General features: G+C 39.7%; 1 protein-coding gene across 1 annotated transcript in view; it reads right to left on the bottom strand.

The window, feature by feature from the left end:
* Nucleotides 1-23,189, bottom strand: part of LOC132773329 (uncharacterized) — a 41,192-nt gene that overhangs the window by 10,661 nt on the left and 7,342 nt on the right. Inside the window, exon 2 of the mRNA XM_060772552.2 lies at nucleotides 1,735-1,852. Within this exon, the coding sequence (XP_060628535.2) occupies nucleotides 1,735-1,852 (118 nt within the window). The remainder of the gene's footprint in view (nucleotides 1-1,734; nucleotides 1,853-23,189) is intronic.

The following is a 23,189-nucleotide window of genomic DNA, read 5'->3' as shown; positions in this document are numbered from 1 at the left end:
GACAGGTATAAAAAGGCTTATATAATTTTTAGCTCTCCCACTTGACCACAATGTTCACATCAGGAAAAACCTATTCTGCATTACTCATACTTCATCTGGAGCAGTCTGCCTCCTTCTGGATGTCTAGCTTTAAGGGGGATGTAGACAAATCAATAAAGTTGGCAATTGGTGTGGGGGGGGGGAGGAAAAGGTTCAACAGGAAAGACTGAAAGAACTGGATAACTGGAGAAGACTGGGCAAGAACATCAGAATCTTCAAATACCCAAAACGCTTTCACACAGAACTGAGTAAACACTTGCTCTTTTCTGCTGTAAACAGATTTGCTGACATTAAAGTTACAGAAAGTCATATTTTGGGTAAGCCTTCGGAGAAATATGCTAGTAGTTCAATAATGTTCAGTAGTTCAATAATGTAATCATTTACCTAGAACTCCACTGGAGGCTCCACTGTAAACAAATACATTTGGAGCAGTGACCTACAGTGCTCCCTCTAATACTGTGATCCTGTTAGGCTTATTGTGCAGAGAATTTTCAAAGGGAGGCTGTGGCAAAAAAACTGGTTTTCCACGCTTTTTAAAAAAATGAAAATCATTGTATTTCATTTTATTTCAGAGCATGAAATCTTCAATACTCCATCAAAGAAATCATAGAAAAATTATGGGCAAGACTCAAGGGTGGGGAGGGGAACTAACATACTAGCTCTTGTTTGAAATTAAATAGAACACAAGATGCTTAGTGATCTTTGATATCTTGGACAGATGCAAAGCCCATTTAGAGCTCAAATAGATGAGGTTTCAACCCTGCACTTTAATGCCAGCTTGGATGTAAAGCAACCATTTATGACATGGGAGGAGTCATGTTAGCTACAAGCATTAGATTCCTCTGGAGACACCACGTGTTTGTCTGAGACTGGACAGTGAGCTATTGCTCCAGCCTGTGGATGACTTGGACTCTAGTCAAAAAAGCATCATTGCTATGGTATGATGCAATGGTTTCCAATGGAGCTATCAGTCAGCACCATCCCCGAGTCCCCTTGCCTCTTATTTGAGATTAAAGTAAGCAGCATTGTTGTGTCTTGGTATAGATCTAGGGCTTACAGAATCTTTCAGACATCAGTGTCTGTGGAAATAATTATGGCTTGTCTCTTCTTTCATTTTTTTTTTACAAAATAATGGTCAAATTCTTCTCTAATAATAGGTTGAGTATTCCTTGTCCAAAATGCCTGGGATAAGAGCTTTGTGGCCTAAAAGAAGCACTGACCTCCTCTACTTCTGCTGTAGTGCAACTTCTGAGCTGGCTAGAAAATGGCGCAGGGGTGGCCAGCACAGCTCATGTCCTGAGATGACATATGTGGTCTCCCCTCTTTGCAGGATGACCTTTGGCTTATAATAAGCCCCAAGTCTGTCCTTGTGACTTATATATAAAGTCAACTTATACATGTCTATATATATCAGATTGAAAACTATCTGAAAGGAAAAAACCAAAATGGCAGCAATTAGCAAATATACTTCATGTTGAAAAAAATAATCCATTTTGCAGTCATTAAGTTTACAGGTCTGTAAATCATATCTTATTTAAAACCTCTGTCTTACACATACTTATATGCCATCTGTCTGCCAGATTTCTATGCACTTCACAGAAGGAAGCCCCAGCAGGAATCACAGCAGTGCAGGCGTGATTTGAGAACATTTACAAGACTGCTGAAGGAAGTTGTTGCATATTGGTTGCTGAGTACCTTTGTGACAGAAAGCCTGGTCAAGCACAGTCCTTGTCTTAAACTGGGGCTTGCAGCTGATCCTTCTGAAGTCCCAGAGGCAACATTATGTTGTTTTGCTTGGAAATGTCCAAATGAGCTGAAATGGCAAAAGAAAGTTAGTTGGACTGGAGTAAGGTGTTTGGTTCTTTTCACTTATAGGGCTGCTGTAAACCCAAATTTGTAGGTTACTCATCAGAGACAGCTTAATTAGCCAAAGCTCTTGCTCCATAAAGAAAAGAATCTAAATTAATAAAGTACATGCTTCCACTTGTTCTTTACAAGTCTGTGCATATCTAAAGCATCCAAATGCCTTTCTAATCTGTCCTGTCAGGTGTTTAATGTACGGCTGAACTTGAATGTGTAGTTGGTCTAATTCAACTGTTCCTCCACATGCTAGTTAATACCATTCCAAACATCTAAAAAATAAATGAAGCAATATGTAAAAGGATTCCAAGGTTTGAGTCCAGTGACTGTGTGAACTTGATCTTACATCTTTTGTAGCAAAACCAGTTTGACACAAATTGTCCTGACCTTGGACATTCCACAGATATATAAACCTCACTTGCCTAGTTTCCAACAGACCTCACAACCTCTGAGGATGAATGTCATACATGTGGGTGAAACGTAAGGAGAGAATGCTTCTGGAACATAGCCATGCAGTCCAGAAATGTCCCAGCAATCCTGTCTTGACAATAAAACATACATGCAGACATCTGCACACAATGACACATTTTAGACACAGAAAAAGGGCAAAACAGAGAGAAGATCTTTCTTTCAGCCTCTCCTTTCCAACACATCTTTACATGGCGTCACTATCCAATATTGTCATTATGTTACATGCTTAAATACTGCAGAAAATCCAATTTTCTTGATCAAAGTCACAAAATGCACACATTCAATAACATGTTTACTTGTATGGGATATATTGTTAAATTCGATTTTAGTCCCAACTTAAATAATGGGGCTTGTAAGTCACCATTTATGTAGCTTCCACTGAGGTTGAAATTATACAGTATATTGTTTATTGTATTGGGTATATTTGTATGTAGTCGTATGGGTTTTGAAAGTGAGCACCAGTCAAAAGAGTCTGCTGTACCACTTTCATTTTTCTGCCTTGGATAAAACAGTTATGGCCTTATGGTACTGCAGCAACACAATCAGACTACACAGCAAGGAGACTGATTTATCTGTGGTCCCTCACACCCTTAACCCTCATGCAATGAGGAAAATGGAGCCATCCTTTCCCCCCACACCTGCATATCCACTCATGTGTGTGAACAAAATGAGTCAGGACTCTTTCTCCACTTCTGTAAGATTGGCACACAGAAATCTCAAAATGATAGAGAGAAGGCCTGGCTCACTTATTCTTTGGAAGTTTGCCAGGAAACAAGCAATTAGAAGTAACAGATATCTAGTCTTTACAAGTAATTTGGCCACTTGCCAATGATGTAAGCTGGTTCAGGCAAGCCCAGCTTAATGAAAAGGTTATATACAACTTGGATGGACTAATTTACCATCCCAACTGTTTGCGTGAACAAGATCTTGATAAAAATATTAATCCCAAAGGGTGCAGGCAAATAAATTGGATCTGGATACGATTGGATCTGACCACAATACAGGTAAGGAAAAGTAGACATTTCCATGTCTCGGGTATAGATTACAAATCATTTATCTGAGATGGACAAAAATACAGAAAGTTTCAGTAAAGGTGTGCTACAGTGTATTGTTGGATGGGATAGTTACAATAAGTAAAACAAACTCATGCGAAAAATGGAAATAATGTTGTTGTCCAATTTCAACTGATACAAATCCAAGTCTTTGAAGTAAAGATAATGGCAGGCAAACAGTTTTCCGCCTTGGACATTAATGAAGCCCAGCAGGCTCCTGTCAATCATTTTTTACTGGAAGATCAAGTATCCCCAGATGGTCCAAGGGGCCGTCTGTGATACGTTTATCTTCATGATATGAATGGATAATCTCTTTGCCTTTGGTCAGTCATGTGCTTTTTAGATTCATTCAGTGTATTTTTCCAGACATATCTCATTTTACGTTCTATATCCTTGAACTTCTCTCTTTTCATCTAGCAACTGTTTTCTATACTGAGGAGAAACACACCCAATTTACAGCCCAAACAGGCCAAAGGAGCTAGAGGTGCACAATGCAGAAAACTAGGCTTAAGACTTGCAATAAGAACTTGTCTGATGACAAATTTATGTTCAAGGAGGGCCTATCCTATATCCTGTAATTCCAGGAAGATCTTGGTCAGCACCCCACAGTCCTTAAAGGACCAGAGAGACCGAAGCACAGCTCACTCTTCAGTAAATGAATGGCCAAGCACCATTAGTCGTACACAAATTACAAACAGAATCAGAATTAACATGCCATTGTGGGGAGGATGCCAGATTATTCCTAATAAGGTAATAAATTGATCATTGCAATCTGCTATTACAATGTGCTGCTACAGCTGAGACTGAACATAATAGAGGACATTTATAATAAAATATATCATATATAGCTCTCCATCATAAAGTTGCAGATAAAGCACAGAGGGGAATGCTGTTCAGTGAAGAATATCATAGGCTGAGAGATAGAGAGGGATACATATCGACCTTGCCCACGTTAAGTGGCAAAATGCCCATGCCAGGCTGATACCATAAACAGTTGTATGATTTCAGCTGACATTCTAAAATTACAGGCTTGCAACACTTCTGACTTGTGCCATAGCATACCAATGTCAGCAGTTCATGTGAGCTGAACTGAGAATGTGTGCACCATTGCATTAGCCACTGTGCGTAGGTTCACTGAACAGACATGGAACTCAATCATAAAATAACAAATGAAAATAGTTGTGCTGCTTTCAAGGGCTTCAGACATAAGAACTTCAGATTCATAAGAAGTTAGAAAATATTTGTTCTGGGCTACAACTCCCAGAATCCCACAGACAGCACAGCCAATTTCCATACATTTTAAATAATAGACCTTCATAGTTTTAAAGCTTTTTCAAAGATTGCTCTTACTGAAATTAAATTTTGGATTCTCTCTCTCTCCATCCCCTTCTCCCCACCCCCTGAACCAGGTGCTGCCCATTCGATAAAGCTGCACAGTCTATTATGACACCATCTTTTGCCCCTAAAGCTTGGTTGATCGTCAGCTAATGGTATCTTCTTCATATTTCATCACCAAGATCAATGGCTTAAATGAGTCTTCTATATATTTCCCAAGTGCTCCTTACAGTTAATATGTAGTTAACACATATCTACAGGAGGATGCATTTCAAGACTTACATGGTTGACAAACATCATGAATAATAATGAATCCTATTGAATGAATGATATCTGGTGGAAGAATACCATAGACTCACACTGGAGGATCAGGAAATTCCAAGATAGGACAGCTTTCTAGGCACCTCTAGGTCCTCCAGAATGACTTTATGGTCAGTTTCTACCACATAATGCCAATTAAGTTCTGGGCGGGGCTGAAGTGAAACCTTTTTTTCCTGCTTTTACTACTGTAAAATTGCTCCCAAATGGAAAAGGCAATACTTCTCAAAATGGGCTGACATACCCAGGGCATGTTGTGAGTGAGACTGTCTCACGCCATAGATGGTAAAATTACTTAAGACTAGAACTCTAAGAATCCCTACCCAGAATGGCCAGAATTCAACAGCCCTGAACTGCAATATCTGAGGCACTCTGGAAGTTGTAGTCTAAAAATGCAATTTTTCAAAGCTCAGGCCTGGATGCTAAAGAATTGTCATCCCTTCATACATAGCTCAATGAGACAAGACAGACTGCTACTTCTAAAACTCTGGGCAGTAGACAGAAGAAAGCAGACCCTTTAAACTAGTAGTGAACTACTGTCAGCTAGCAGGAATGCATTAGCCTCCACAGGGACGCAGCTACTTTGAACTAGTCCTCTCCAAGTCTGAAGTTTCTATAGCAGAAAATATGGCACTAATACTGCTATGTCCCCTAGGAGGCACTTGTGGGACAAAAATGACTCTGGGGCCACAAAAATGATCCCGAGGCCACATGTGGCCATGAATCTTCATGTAAACCACCAGCCACATTTTCCCCGCCCCAGTTTAGAAGACAGACTACAAATTGGACCTTCAACATTAAGAATCACATATAAATTTATGGACAATGTGAAGTCCAGGAACTGAACAAATATAAGAATGTTCATATAATTTGGAAAAAAGCAGTTAAGACAAACACATCCTTGGGATGAAGGAAGCCTTGAAACAACCAGTCAGCAAAATGCTTAATATCTGACCCCTGCTGGGTGCATATACTCCAAACAGCTCTTGGCATTCCTGAGGGAGCAATCCCACAGAGGCTGCCCTTTCATATTGCCAGAAGGAGTATTTGTTTACCGTCAACACCCATATCTTCTCCATAGTGTCAGTTCTAGTTGAAATCTTCCTCCACAGAGCTTGGGTGTATGTACTCAGATTTTATCGGTAACCCACCATGTAATGATGAGATCAGGTCCACAATCCCCCTACTTAAAGTGAAGTACTGCAGCAAAGCACTGCATGCTTACCACTGCCAACATCTGAGGTGATAGTTGCTGGGCACTGGTCTTTTGGAGGGTGAATTAATTGAACAGTGTGAATTACCTCTGAGAATATTTATCACCTCTTTATATAGTTATTTATAGAACAGACATCAGGTCCTGTAGCTTCTGCTTTTTAACTGCTTGGTATACAGCCTTCATATCTTTGCCTACATGGAAAGGCGACAAAAAGTCAGTAATAACAATTTGGGAAGATGGTGGTGGGATATAAGAGTAAAACTATGTTATTATTATTACTATTAGTACACTGATTATATGTCAGTGGCTCTGGAGAAGCGTAATACCTAGTTCACTATAAACTACACAGCACCAAATGTGATTGCACCAGGACTCATTTCTCTGGAGACCTTTTAAAAGACCTGGTTGAGTATGGCTTTATGTCATTTGTGTCCCTTTGGCAGATAAAATGGCACCACCTTTTCAGCCCAAAAGATCTGCTGCAAATCTGTTACGGCCTGCAAAGGCGTTTGACTGATTAAGTCATCGTTATGAAACTGCATCAGATGAAAGGTTGGAAATTGATATATTTACCATGTCTAAAAGCCCAGTGCACTCACAAGTCCATCTTCTGATATTTGGGCTAAAATATGCTGCCAAACATCATAGAAAATACTGGCTGCAGTAACCAAAGTTCTGATTCAGGACAAACTTAAATTGCTGGAGAAAGTGGAACCACCAGTTAGGCATCCCCCAACTTGCCAGTTGCCTTTCTTCAGTTACTAACTGCTGTAGCCAACAGAGAAAAAGGAAGTACATACCAGCCTTCCTGTTGTGCTCTATGAGCTACACAACATGCTCCCTACTGACCTGAACTTACCACTGGCTGAATGATTGGATTTATTTTCCCTACTTCCTCAATTTATTTTCTGTTTTTATCATATTGCTAAATTATCTCTGAATATACTGTAAACCTGTATTTAGGGTTGTCTCATTCCTAGTATCTCTAAGTTGCTCTGGGAATGGATGCTGCTTAAATAAATAAATTACACCGTGTAAATTCTAAATATTGTATCCAACAAAATATAATTAGAGACATCTGGCATCAACTCGATCCCCATGATTCTACTTTATTAGTACAAGATATTTCTCCAGTAATTTCTTCCCCTAACTAGAGAACCGGCAATGAAGAGATTCAATTTACCTGGCCCAGTTTACCTGTCCGAACACATTTCCCTTTATGAACCACCGCAAAGACTAAGATCTTCTGGGGAGGTCCTGCTCTCGGTCCCACCACTGTCACTGGCGCACTTGGCAGTGACGAGAGAGCGGGCCTTCTCAGTGATCGCCTGCTATGGAACTCCCTTCCTGGCAAAATTAGATCAGCCCCCTCCCTTCTGTCCTTCAGAAGGATAGCAAAAACCTGGCTGTGGGACTAAGCCTTTGGGACAGGCAATAAGGCAATAATAGGAAACCCACTTTGCTGACTGGAGCCAGCATGGTGGTTTGAGATGGTTTTAAACAACTGATTTTAAAGTAGATATAACTGATTTTAGTATTGTGTATATTTACAGTTATTTTACATGCTGGCATGGAATGCTTGCCATATATATGTTGTGCTCCACCCTGAGTCTCCTTCAGGTGAGAAAGGCAGAATATGTTGGTTTTTTTTAAAAAAAAACTGTCTTCAAAAAAGCAATACCTCCATTTATTTTCTGCCTCTATATTCAATTTCTGCATTCAGACTTTGCATCTATCCTCCCTCCATAGGTGAGCTCTGTATTGCAAAAACTTCAGCAAACAAGACTCAACAACACCAAGACTGACATATGGTTAGGGGGAGGTTGGGGAGGGGGGCTTAAGACGGTGGTAGTTGAAGGAGAGCTACAAATACGCACCTGTTGTGAGTGAGCAGCCAAAGCTTATGTCAGAGTGCCACAAATATTCTCCCTCCAAGAGGGCCTCGACCTTTTCAAACATGTTTTATGATGGTCTGCACCCATTAAGTGCTACCTGATCCTCTGCTAATGCAGCAGTTACAAAAGGATCACGGGGGTTTCTCTGTCTGCTTGTCAATGGGATAAACACCTTTCCTAAAGGAGCAGGTTGCTGGAAAGGTGCACATTTCCTATTGGCTTACTTGGACTTTCTAAGCACTCAAATAAAACTGTATTTTAACCTTAGTACAAGGCTAGTCACAATGGCCATGTGCCAATAGCATACTATCCTGTTCCCACTTGTAGGAAGCAGGGATAAACTAGCTGCCAGTCACATTGTTGTTAGTTTGAAACAGGTTTATGGAACTTAATATGTTTTGAAAATATCCAGGAATATTATTTGGCCCAACCAATTATTCAATTCCTTAAGCATCAAAGGTAAGAGACATGAATGGCACTGCACTTTGTGTTACCACAATAGGACAAAAATATTAAATAGAATGCCAGTGACAGTCCATTAATTTGAACACATTTATCAAATAAGGTGGGCATAGTTGGAAAAACGTCTTCACATCTAAAAATATCTATGTATTTGAAGGAGTAGGGGATGGTAAAAGGATGTAACTTGTAAAAAAATCATTTTAACACCTGTGCAAAAAAGCTAAGGAATATCCAGCAACTAAGATAAATATTAGTATCCTACTTTAGAATAGATTTTAGAATAGACCTGAATAACAACTAGAAGTCAATTCACTATTTAAAGGTATTTTATTTTTGAATGTCTATTTTTGAATGCCCTAAGTGTGATTAAAAGATAAAGAACCGGAATAAATGTAAAGAGACAGCCTTGTGGCTATGCACCAACAATGAACATCTAAACACCAGACTTTGTTGGTGATGCTCAAGTGGACACAATGCTTTCTACTGGAGTCCATTCCAAGGATATCTCATATTTAAGCTTTGGAAACAGCTTGAAACCTTGCTACTTGATGGAGTACTCCTCCCTATATAGAACTGCTTATGGTTTAAGGTCTGCTGGGTAATCAACTGAAACTACATTTAACCAGCATCTACCAATAGCTGTGAGTGCCACTTAACTGAGAGTCTGCTGCAGCTATAATTCTGCAAGAACATTTTCCCCTTAAAAACACTTAAGAGAAATTTGAATTTGGCAAAAATGAAGGGCAAGTAATTAAGTTTTTGAAGCAGGAATGAAAAATATTCAAAGTGGTATTATCACCAATAAAAAAAAAACAACTCAAACCCAACAGCAATAAACAGAAATCTTTTGAAAATATGGTCAACCTGAAAGCATGATGTCACATCAATGGCTTGGAAATAATTTATTATCAGAGAGAGAGAATGTTCATTTGAAACTTTTTAAATCGAATATAGTCACTGAATAAGATAGCCACATGCGCCAAAAGCTTTGCAAGGGCAGCTGCCAATCTCTGTTTTGACAGGTTAGCATAGTAAAAGCATAAAAAGATGAAATCAAGAGGATAGGGTATTTGTGGCTGGCACTATAAACTATTACAACGATGTGCAGGCATCTCTAATGACAACATTGTAATCCTGCCACTGCATCTGTAGAGTTTCCACTTCATTTATAGCTACCATTCTATATCATATCTCAGAAGGCATTCCAATAAGCCATTCCAAAGCACAACACTCCACTGCACAGGAAAGAATAAACATAGACATGGGAATACTCCCTCCATAATGTCAGCAATGGAAATGAAATGATACACATTCGTATTTTCAACTAGATTTGAGTAAATCCACCAGTCAAATTCACAGACAAGTGAACACCATTTGACTGCTATCAATTATACTATGACATAAGCAACACCAAGTCATTGTCTAGTTTTATATTATCTTGCAGTCAGTGATGATATCACGGAATCCACAGCAGGACTTCTTTCACAGACTTGCAGATGCAAAGGTCACTCAAACCACAGCAGTTTAATAGAATCATAGAATCAAAGAGTTGGAAGAGACCTCATGGGCCATCCAGTCCAACCCCCTGCCAAGAAGCAGGAATATTGCATTCAAATCACCTCTGACAGATGGCCATCCAGCCTCTGCTTAAAAGCTTCCAAAGAGGGAGCCTCCACCACACTCCGGGGCAGAGAGTTCCACTGCTGAACGGCTCTCACAGTCAGGAAGTTCTTCCTCATGTTCAGATGGAATCTCCTCTCTTGTAGTTTGAAGCCATTGTTCCGCGTCCTAGTCTCCAAGGAAGCAGAAAACAAGCTTGCTCCCTCCTCCCTGTGGCTTCCTCTCACATATTTATACATGGCTATCATATCTCCTCTCAGCCTTCTCTTCTTCAGGCTAAACATGCCCAGTTCCCCAAGCCGCTCCTCATAGGGCTTGTTCTCCAGACCCTTGATCATTTTAGTCGCCCTCCTCTGGACACATTCCAGCTTGTCAATATCTCTCTTGAACTGTGGTGCCCAGAATTGGACACAATATTCCAGATGTGGTCTAACTAAAGCAGAATAGAGGGGTAGCATTACTTCCTTAGATCTAGACACTATGCTCCTATTGATGCAGGCCAAAATCCCATTGGCTTTTTTTGCCGCCACATCACATTGTTGGCTCATGTTTAACTTGTTGTCCACGAGGACTCCAAGATCTTTTTCACACGTACTGCTCTCGAGCCAGGCGTCCCCCATTCTGTATCTTTGCATTTCATTTTTTCTGCCAAAGTGGAGTATCTTGCATTTGTCACTGTTGAACTTCATTTTGTTAGTTTTGGCCCATCTCTCTAATCTGTCAAGATCGTTTTGAATTCTGCTCCTGTCCTCTGGACTATTGGCTACCCCTCCCAATTTGGTGTCGTCTGCAAACTTGTAATAGTAAGCATCCTCTGCCCTGTAACTCTGTTCAATAATATTCTTCTCTCTTCATTAATCTGCATGAACTTCCATCTCTTTCTGGAAGATCAAGTCAAAACTGACATTGGAATGAGAAATGACTTCTATTTTAAACATTCTGATTATAATACTATAAGGTGGTGTGATGGCTTAACTAGGACCCAGGGTTTGAACCTCCATTAAGCCATTGATCTCCCCTGAGATCTTCAGGATAAACCCTTCTCTCAGTTCCACCTCCATCTCAACCTTAGTTGGCAGGAACGAGAGGACCTTCTCAGTGGCTGCCCCGCAACTCTGGAACTCCCTGCTCAAGGAAGGCAGAATGACACCCTCCCTGCTGTCCTTCCAGTGGCAGGCTAAAACCTTTTTATTCAGACAGGCTTTTAAAGATGACGGTGTTTAAGATCAGTTCAGGGCGTGCTGTGGTTTTTAACTTTGAATTTGTTTTAAAAGTTTTTAATTGGGAATTTTAAAATATTGTTTATATTTAATCCTGTTTTAATGTTTGTATATTTTAAATGGATATGCTAATGCTTTTATGTTAAGTCACGTTGAGTCCCCTTCAGGGGAGATGATGATGATGATGATGATGATGATGATGATGATGATGATTATTATTATTATTATTATTATTTGAAACACAACAAGATGAGTCCACAGCAGACACTCTGCTGGCTGTTGTAGTGGATCACACGTCGGACACTTCCCAATTGTCTAGGGTATCTAGGACTGTGTGATGTATCAGTGAATAATGTGTGCAGATCTCAGTAGAGTAGCCTTTTGCAGCTGGCAGATGGTAATCTTGTCAGTGCTGATTGTGTTTAAGTGCAGGCCAAGGTCTTTAGGCACTGCACCCAGTGTGCCAATCACCACTGGGACCTCCTTGACTGGCTTGTGCCAGAGTCTTTGCAGTTTGATTTCGAATCCTCATTTTGTGTCAGCTTTTCCAGTTGTTTCTCTTCAATCCTGCTGTCATCTAGGATTGCAACATCGACAATCCATACTTTGTTTTTAAACACAATTGTGAGGCCAGGAGTATTGTGCTCCAAAACTCTGTCTGTCTAAATTCGGAAGTCCCAGAGTAGCTTGACGTGTTCATTCTTTGTAACTTTTTCTGGCTTGTGATCCCACCAGTTCTTTGTGGCAGGCAGATGGTATTCGTGGCACAAGTTCCAATGAATCATCTGAGCAACAGTGTTATGCCTCTGCTTGTGTCTGTGCAATCTTCTTGCAGCAGCTGAGGATGTGATCTATTGTTACATCTGCTTCCTTGCAGAGTCTACACTTGGAATCTGTCATCGACTTTTCAATTCTGGCTTTGATGGCCTTTGTTCTAATGGCTTGTTCTTGGGCTACCATTATTATTATTATTATTATTATTATTATTATTATTATTATTATTATTGGACCTTGGGCAAGTCACACTCTCCAGCCTTTTGGTGAAGGCTAGAACATCCTCTGGATAAATTTTGCCAATGACAGGGTCACAATAAATCAGGATTGACTTAAAAGCACATGATAACAACACATTCCTACAAGGTTCAGTACACGTCCTTGAACTTCTCTTCTACAGCATTGTATACTAGCATTACCAGGTGGCAAAACACTTCAGGAGAAAATCAGAACACATGTAATAATCCAAATGGCATCCCAAAAAGCAACCAGATACATTAATCACCATGTGAGCCAATGAAAGAGATCTATGTTTGTTTCTATACTTACAAATCCTCCCCGGAATCCAAATGCAGGTGTTTGTCACAGAAAAATGACTCTTCAGTTGCGGTGTCATACTGAGAGGCTTTCAAAGAGGATTTTCAGAGATGCAGGCCAATGGACAGACTCTCACATGCAGAAGATTTACTAAATAGAGAACTCATGTTTCTCATGGATCAGGAGGATGTGTGGAAATCAAAAGCTCCCTCAGTATGAAGAGTTTCCAAAGCTTTTATGGTGGTTTACACATGGAAGAGAATAGCACATAAAGAGAATAAAATAGGCCTGTATCTGTGATTTCAAGATGATTTGATTCAATTTTTGTTTTATCAGTTTCTGTACTTATTTTGTATCTTGCTTTAGACCCGACACAGGACACAAAGACTCCTACATCAAGTTGAAATAAAGTACAGGCAGTCCCTGAGTTACAAACATCTGACCTACAAATGACTCACAGTTAAAAATGGGGGTGAGACAACAGGAAGTTAAGCGAAATGTACTCCTAGGAAGTGAAATTCACTCCTGAAAGAGTTATCATGGGGAAGAGGTGACTCCACTTAAGCTTTCTCACCAATCCATGTTTCCACATCAAGCCAAATTTTTCAAAATCCAATTTTCACAGTGACAGAAAGTGAAGTGAAATCTTTCTGAACATGAGCACAGACAGCAAAACAAACACCACAGGGGTATTAACCCTTCCCTATGCTCTCCAAAGGTTTTTTTTTTTCTTGGATTGAGTTACAATTAAAAATGTACATGTTCTGACTTACATACAAATTCAACTTATGAATAAACCTACAGAACCTATCTTGTTCATAACTTGGGGGCTGCCTGTACAGTCAATATCTTAATAATACAAAAGTCAAAACATGGCTAAATAAACAATTTTTTGAATACACAGAATTAAAGCAGTTTAAGCATATTAAAGTATCTTAATATGGTTTGAGTGTTGGACATTGAGCTTGGAGAATAGTGTTCAAATCCTTCCTTGGCCATGAAAACCACTGGGTGATCTTGGCCAAATCACACTCTCCGAGTTTCAGAAAACCCTGTGATATAGAATCATAGAGTTGGAAGAGACCTCGTGAGCCATCCAGCCAAGAAGCAGGAAAATCACATTCAAAGCACTCCTGAATTAGAAAGCTAAAAACAACGTGACAAGAATTTAGCTACCACACCTATGATTTCTTTTATTTAACTATTTAAATTTACCGTAATTTCATAATACAACGACCTATGTTCATAAAACAAAATTCTATTGCTGCCAAACTAAAATAGAGAGTTGATTTAGTCATTACTGAAGTGTAAATTTCCCATGCCTCTGTAATAAGTTAGCATCCAAAATAGGACATATGGCACTCACTAGTAGCAAGGTCAGAGGGCTTACTATGCGTGAGATTTATGAGACCAGCTTCAAATGTAATGTTAATTGCAAGGAATCAGAAGTATGAAGCGTGCTTGCAGGGTTTTTTTTCCCTCTTTAAGTAAAGTCACTTACCATCTACTCTGCAGGTCTGCTTCAAAATACCACTACTAAGTATTCATTGCCTAAGTATTCCCTGTGAAATTCATGTTTTGCCATAAATGAGCAGGTGGCTTAAAGACACATAAACAAACACACACACCATTATAAAATATTATTGGTAGCCCTTTTAATGAAGCTCTTAACCCAACTTATCACACAATCACACATTGGTCTATTCAAAAGTAAATCCTACTGTGTTTAGTGAGGCTTATTCCCAGGTAAATTAATATACTACACATTCAGATATCTTTCACTTTACATTCTCTAGAAGTTGTTGTACTGTTGTTTCCCCAATTATCATAATACTTAACTGTCCTCACATTTTTGCCAACTCTAGAGATAACTGATGCTTCTCTTAACATACAATACTCCCCAGACAACAATTTCAAAGTACAGATATGTTGACTGCAAACTATTAAGAACATCAGTTATTACACATTCATAGAACAATCAAATTAGAAGAGACCACATGAGCCATCTAGTCCAACCCCCTGCCACACAGAAAAAGCTCAATCAAAGCACATCTGACAGATGGCCACCCAGCCTGGTTAAAAGCCTCCAAAGAAGGAGCTTTTGTCATACAGCTCTCATGAGTAGAGAGCTAATTCTTTTCCCAGAGTCAATGCAGATTTTAGCATGTGGTGTATTTAATACAATCATCAGAGACTAAAGCAAGGTATTACAAGTAGAAGGAAAGATGGAACGGAGTGATCTATCAACGCTTTGAGACTCCTGATATTTTAGCACAAGTTGTCATAATCTCCAGTCAATCATGATATGGCAATGTGGTCATAAGTATCGTCTTACTAATGGTGACCCTCAAGGCAAAATTCTCAAGGGGGAAAATTTTTCAAAGGGGAAATGTCTTGGCATAATTGGCTCAAAGGGGAGTTTGCCTTTGCCTTCCTTTGAAGCCGCAAAATTATGACTTCATAGAATTTTCAAATAAAGATTGCATGTAGCTTTTCCAATGTTAGTGTAACCTTATTTCCAGGGTTAACACCCCTCCTCCCACATACACACACATAGGACATTGAAAAAGATAATTTCAGCAACCTAGTGGGGAAAATGTTCCAAGGGGATTGCCCATGTCTTTAGTTGCTCTCAGCAGCCACACCAATGTGTTGGCATTCAAGGCTGACTAAACCATGTAACAAGAGCAATACATTTTTTTCCCTCTCAGAAGCAAATTATTCTGAGTGATTTAACAACATCCTCTTGGGAAACTATGTCTGGGTAAATTGGAGAACAAAATGAATTTATTCAGAATTTCAGGCCATCTCTAATCCTTGAATTTATCAGTGCCCTAAAGGGAAACATTTTTAGGCTGAAACCTGTTGCTTAAATCATGCCAGCATTTACTTCCCATAATGCCTATTACAGGATTTGAAGAGTTTACTGTCTTTTCCAACTGAAAAGGGGCAGCTGTTTTTCAGTGCATTGCAGTTCTGTATAAATAGTGAAAGACAGGAGTGAAAAGAATCTCAGAAACTGTTAAAATGCAAAGAGGAATTTCAGGGGTGCCAAATGCAATTGCCAAAGTTGAAATCCAGCCAGGTCTCATGAGCTAATTTCCCTTCTCAAGCAAAATAAATAAATAAATAAATAAATACAGCCTTTATTTGCTTTTTTGTTTTGTTTTTTAAACTTAAATAGCTACAAAGTTGTGGGCCAAAACAAATACAGCAGGATAATGTTTGCAATTTTCTTTAGTAAATCTGTTATCTAGATATTTGCTAATGGTCAGTCTAAACAATCAGGATTAGAGCCACAATGCAATAAATATTATTTCTATATTGAAAGGAGTGGTCAGGTCAGGGGATAAAAACACATGAAATGCAATCATTATTGAATTTTGAGGTGAGAAGCATATTTGGACCTATCTGTATATTTCTGGTTAACTTGTAGCAGATCTAACTCACCATTATTTGACTACTAGTAGTGCATTATCAATTTACAATCTAGATTAGACTACTGAACTGTGGTGAGAAACAGAAGTTAATTGCATCTGAAAGAGCTGTGTTCCCATTGCTTATACTGTAAACAAATCCCTGATCTGACCCAAAATCTCAGATATACACTGCTAGGTGCATGTCTGATTTGAGCCATTGTTTTGCTTCTCTTTCTACAAAGTGAACCTAAAAATTCTAGTAAAAGCACAACAGCAATAGATATTCTGAAAACTGAAAGTGTGCCATTTCCTTCTCTAATCCTTTTGTTCCTAAAACACTATAGGGCAGGGGTCCTCAAACTTTTTAAACAGAAGGCCAGGTCACAGTCCCTCAAACTGTTGGAGGGCCAGATTATAATTTGAAAAAAGCATGAATGAATTCCTATGCACACTGCACATATCTTATTTGTTGTGCAAAAAACACTTTAAAACAATACAATAATTGAAATGAAGAACAATTTTAACAAATATAAACTTATTAGTATTTCAATGGGAAGTGTGAGCCTACTTTTGGGTGATGAGATAGGATTGTTGATGTTGTTCTTGTTGTTGTGTGCTTTTAAGTCATTTCAGACTTAGGTTGACCCTGAGCAAGGGCTGGGTAAATGACCTTGGAGGGCCCTCGGGCCTTAGTTAGAGGACCCCTGCTATAGGGTCTTAAATGACATCTGTAAAGAAGGCATTCTAAACAAGCTTCAAGAGATCAAATTAATTTGGTACTTTTAAAACAAAATCAACAGTACAATTAACAACTATATTTTTAAGTAAAGAATGTCACACACTGTAACCTCTTTCATCACACCTTTGCATTTTGCTTTCCTATGAAAGACGAGCTGTACTGCATCAGATTAGCAGCCTGACTGTTTCGGCATTCTGTTCACATTGTGCCCTATCAACGGCCCATAAATATGAGATAGGGGCAATCTCCCAATTGTGTCTCCAGCAACTAATAAATGTACATTATCTTGGATCTGGTTAGAATATATAGCTACGGTGACCAAGATTCACTCACATTCCCATGTTCTATGAATTTATCCAATACCCTTGTAACACCATCCAAACTACCTCTTGTGGCAATGAATACAGGAGCTTCTCTTTGCCTTATTGGAAGACTTCCTTTTATTGGTCCTGAGTCTCCCACCATTCAGTTTCATTGGACTGTCCCAGGTTTTAATATTATAAGAAAGGGGCAAAGTTTACCCTTATTTTTCTTAGCTATACTCTGTGTGATTTGATAGGATATTTTGCTTCATATTTGTCTCGTTCTCTAAGAAAAACAGCCCCAAACACAGTAGCTTTCCCTAACTGATCATTCTGATGGCCCCTTTCCATTATTTTACAGTATCTTTTCCATTTTTGTGCAATATCAGGTATGGTACAAACAGTCCTTCGTGCATTATAATTATAGGACTATGATTTCACTTTAATTGCCATGGCAATACTGTAGGAAATTCTGGGGTTTCGTTTTGATTAGAGTTCTCTGACCAAAAATTCTACACAATCTGACAAATCCCAGGATTTCACAGGATTTTGTCATACTGCTATAATTGCGCCATCTGAAAGGGTCCCAGAATTAAACACACTTTTCCCAGTTCTTTCCCTCAGTTATCACCAGGGTTGCTGGCTCTTCTTTCTGCTGCTCCTGGACATTATTAAATGTTTAGAAAGGGTAAGTTAGCTTCACACAGGGCAGAGACAACCTGTAGCTCAAGGGATGCTACTTTTCTGTTCAGAATAGAGTTTGTATTTTTTTACTTGTCTTTCACTACCTTTTGTCCCTAGTTTCAACATGGCCAAGACCAGGCTTCTGTCTGCACAAAGATGCCTCTGGACGAGGCTTGCACAACCCACAGCCCATAGGCAGCCCAGGACACCTATGAATGTGGCCCAATACAAAATCGTAAATTTACTTAAAACATTTTTTGTGTGACTCGACTGTGCAGTTCTTGAGCACAGATATTGTAGATGACAAAGGAATGGAATAATCAGAGTATGTTACATCTACAAACATTGAAGAATTTTCTATAATTCACATTATAATTGCAAAAAGCTCACCCAGAAGATATGCTCAGCAATTTTTAAAAACCTGCTGAATGAGGCAAGACATTATTAGTATTATTACACTATGTAACACATTTTTGTTCCTGCATTATAAATGTCATTTCCTAATTGATTCTATTATGAAACATGGAAAAAGACATTCTAGAGGACATTTTGCTATAGATTTTCAATGAATATCTCATAGAGTCTAACCAATTCAACATTTTGTGGCGGCCACAAAAATGAAGTTTCTGGATTTTCAAAATAAATATTGGACAATTAAACAGGAAATAACACTTTCAAACCAGGAACAGATTTTTTTACAAATTTTGTTACATGGTGTTCTGCAAGGTCTTATTTTTTAGCATATATGTGGTGGCAGATATCATAAAATTTGTGAACAGATTTTTTTTTGCTTATCATTTATTGTTAGCGTCAGTGTATTTTATGTGTGGCCCAAGACAATTCTTCTTCCAATGTGATTCAGGAAATGCAAAAAAGGTTAGACACCTCTGCTCTAGGCCATCTAAGCTGACAACAGGAATAACGCACAAGACAAAATGTAGGCCTGTGACTGTAACATCATTTCTTGTTCATATGATTTTAACAACTTGGCCTTAAGAAAAAGCTAGGGGCTTTTCAAATGCATTTTGGTTAGCCAATAAAGGTATCACTCTTCTATGGATCTGGATGGTACCATTTTCCCCATGCTTTTCTTCCATGTATTTGGAATCTGTTGTTAACCCATAACAAAAGGATCACAGATGGTAATTCTATCCCACTGTCTTGCCCTATAGGATAATATCTGATAAACAGATTCCTATGACTGATTCCTAGATGGTATGAGGACATGTGGCTGCCATATATGTCTCCAGTAAAACAATCACATGAATATGAGATGACACCATGGTCAGCTATTTCTTGCTTTCTACAAGGGACAGCCAATGAACTTGTGTGAGGTCAAAGATATGCTAAACAGAAAGACCTCATTGATGTATCTCCTGTACCATTAGTTGTTGTCAAGGAGATTACCAGAGGAGCTACATATTCCTTCTAATGGTCAATCAGCCCAGAGTTGGACGAGTGGGTCCAAGCAATGGAGCAATCACATAAAAAGAAATCCACACTCAAAGAAGACCTTCACTTTGTCTCAGTTCTTCTCCCAGTCCCTGAAAACATTATTCTTCCCTGTGTCATCATTGCAGGCATCTTCTTTTCCAAAAGCTTAAGGAGGCTTTGCAAACTGGCAAAGGCTCCAGCTGCAACTCTTGAGAGGCAATGCTAAGTTTCAGTGTTTAAATTTATTTGGTCATGGCAATTCAGTTAATGGCTGTTCACAGCCTGGTGCTGCTCCTATGGGAGCCGTCTCCTGACACAGAGCTGTTCACACCGCCTGTCTGTCTGCATGTAACCAAAGGCCAGTCACTGATACTATATCTGCCCTCTCTACTGCATACTGGGAAATCCAATTTCCCTCCCACTTCATGAGTAAACCACCTGCTCTTGACCTTGATTAATGGCAATTATGCCTTAAGAGATTCAAGATAGCCTCTAATGGAATAAGCGGCTTTGAATATCTCCAGGGCTTTATAGATCAAGATTGCAAAATCTCTCAACAGACAAAAGTGTTTCCTGGTGGTCCAGAAAAAAAGTGATATAAAGATTTTTCACAGGTTTTTGGTATCAAATCAACTCTGATATTTGCTGGCTCCTTCAAGGCTCCTTCTGTACTACAACTGATAATAGTTCTATAAACCACTGGTGATTGTAGCATACTATTTGCAAAGCATTACTATAAAAAATGGCCCAAGCTTTCGATGGGTGAATAACTCGGGACTATGTCTGTTTCGCATTTTTATTGTATTTTAAAGTTGGTTGTATTGTTTTAATCTACTGCTGTAAACCACTCTGAGCCAAATTGGGAGTGGCGGTATACAAGTCAAATAAATAAATAGGCGGATTCTGTTTTAAGGATCAAACAATAGGGTGGAAAAATTGAATTAAACCACTATTTTATTTAATACCGAGGAAGCCATCAAGTCAAGCTGAAGAAACCTATGCTCCACCCCCCAACATGACACTGATGAACTACTACTCACCACATGCCTCAAGGGCTCTCCTACCCTGTCGTAATGGAAATATTAAAATACCCTTCAATAAGATTGTGAATAGTTAGTGAAACTAAACATCATAGTTTTTCCAAGATGAACAGTTGACTATAACTACATTTCGACCATTGTTCTAGAGCAGGCCTGCACAACCTGTGGCCCTCCAGCTGTTTTGGCCTCCAACTTCCAGAATTCCTGGCTGTTGGACAAGCTGGCATGGGCTTCTGGCAACTGGGGGTCAAAACAGCTGGAGGGCCATAGAATGTGCAATCATGTTCTAGAGTAAGAAAATTCATTCACTGAACATGACATATATTAGCAATGTTTGACCTCTCATGTGATAGCCTATTGTAACACAGTCCAACTGACATTAATGACATTCACTTCTAAATAAAAAAGGAGCTCCTCCAGCCTTGGCTGTGTAACCAATGGTACTGCAGATATGCTCTGTTAATTTCTACATATAATAATAACAACAACAACACTTCATTTGTATTCCGCCCTTCCCACCCCGAAGGGGACTCAGGGTGGATCACAAGTACACATACACGGCAAACATTCAATGCCATTTGTATAGACAGTACACAGACAGAACAGAAAGTTGTTTTGTGTCATGCTACAGGAGGTGCTGTCGCTCCATCCTCTATGATGAAGAGCTGTCAGGACTTCCTCATTCCAGCATTTTCTGATCTTCTTTTTCTTTATGTCATTGTAAAATACCTCCCCCGCTTTTTAGCGTTACCTAATTTCTCTAATTACAGCTAAAGCTGTTTTCGAACTGCTTAGGTAAACAGTGGGCAGGGCTGATAGTTGGCTGCCCATGCCAACCCAGGGTTCAAACTTGCAACCTTTCGGTTGGTAGATGATTTACCAGCTGTGCTAAACCTCTGGCCCATATAGGGTTGGACCCATTTCCATACATATTATCTAGACTCAAGATTTCTGGTTCAGACACTATCATTTTGAGGTGGCCAACTGTATGACTCCTCCCTCAGTTCCTCCCATGGACCACACACCCAAGTCCAAATACCTCAATTTTCCTTTGCAGCCCCTCTCAAACTGGTGTCACTTCCTGTATAAGGAACTGCAAAAAAAAAAAAATCAAGCTATTTGGGGGTACTATACGGTCTGGGCTGCTTGTGTGGCTAGAATGGGGATATTTTTCTATGATTTCATATCCTGGAGTACTTCTGTATGGTTTGGGACAAAGCTACCTGAAAATTGTGCCTTTAAATAAAAGGACAACCATGCTGACCATCCTATGCCCATCTGTGTTTGAAGGTCTAAAAGATTTCAATGGAGAGGTTTTACTGTTGCAAAAGTCTATGTAAGACAATCAATGGATTCTGCATCCATTGATTCGACAATTCGCCACTTCAAAATGCCCCCTTTCCCCAATAAAAATATTCCCAAAAGCAACACTGATTTTTTTCCATTTCATACCAGGGGCAGTACAGGGTTAGTCAAAATGAATAGGCCAATAAGAAAATTAATTTTAGACGAATGTATGTTTATTGTAACCAAACTACAGCTACGTATCGACAGATAAATTATCAAAGTTTTGTCTCACCTTCAGAGATGTTCGATATGGGCGCCCCGTGTGACATGGCAGATGTCCAAGCGATAGTCCAGTTCATTCCACATCCGTTGCAGCACATCCGACGTAATGGCATCGAATGCAGCACATATGCGCTGTTTTAAGTCGTCCAAGGTCAGCGGTAATGGAGGTCGGAACACAGTGTCTTTCACATACCCCCAGAGAGAAAAGTCGCATGGTGTGAGGTCGGGGGACCTGGGGGGCCACAGGAGGAATGGAAGATCAGTCACTCCAGCACGGCCAATCCAACGTCTGGGAAGGTGTTCGTTGAGGTACTCGCGTACACTGTTGTGCCAATGCGGAGGGGCACCGTCCTGTTGGAATACGAAATCGGGCACTTTCTCTTCTAACTGTGGCATCAACCATTCAGACAACATGTCAGCGTACACTATGCCTGTTACGGTTTTCTCCGCGAAAAAGAATGGGCCAAACACGTGACGGTTGGTTATTGCACAGAAAACGTTTACCTTCGGCGAATCCCTTACATGTTCCAATACGGCATGAGGATTTTCAGATCCCCAAAAGCGGAGATTATGCCTATTGACCTTCCCGCACAGGTGAAACGTTGCCTCGTCACTGAAGACCAGTCTGTTGGCAAAGCCTTCCTCCTCTAGTCTTCGCTGCATTGATTCGCAAAAATCGTGTCGTTTCGAATAGTCACCTTTTTTCAAAGCCTGCACCATTTGCAATTTATACGGCTTGAACTGCAAACGTTTGCGTAACACGCGCCACACAGTTTTTTGCGGAACGTTCAATTCCATGGCAACACGATTTGTCGACTTCTGGGGACTTCGTTGAAAGGATGCACGAATGGATTCCACTGTGTCTTCGGAGACACGCGGTCGTCCTGTGGTTTTACCCTTGCATAAGCAGCCCGTCTCCTCAAATTGCTTTACCCACCTCGCAATGGAATGTCGATGAGGTGGTTCCTTGCCATACTTGGCTCGAAATTCTCGCTGGACCGTAATTACTGACATTGTTTTAGCAAATGTCATCACACAAAACGCCTTCTCTTTGCCTGATTCCGCCATTTTGAAAACAGCGACTCCTAGCGACGCCTAGCGGCATTAACGTACATGTGTGTTGCTCAAAAAAAAACTTTGATAGTTTATCTGTCGCTACGTCGCTGTGGTTTGGTTACAGTAAACATACATTCGGCTACAATT

The sequence above is a fragment of the Anolis sagrei genome, chromosome 4, assembly GCF_037176765.1.
Source record: "Anolis sagrei isolate rAnoSag1 chromosome 4, rAnoSag1.mat, whole genome shotgun sequence".
Classification (NCBI taxonomy): Eukaryota; Metazoa; Chordata; class Lepidosauria; order Squamata; family Dactyloidae; genus Anolis; species Anolis sagrei.
This window is presented reverse-complemented; position numbering and strand designations above follow the sequence as displayed.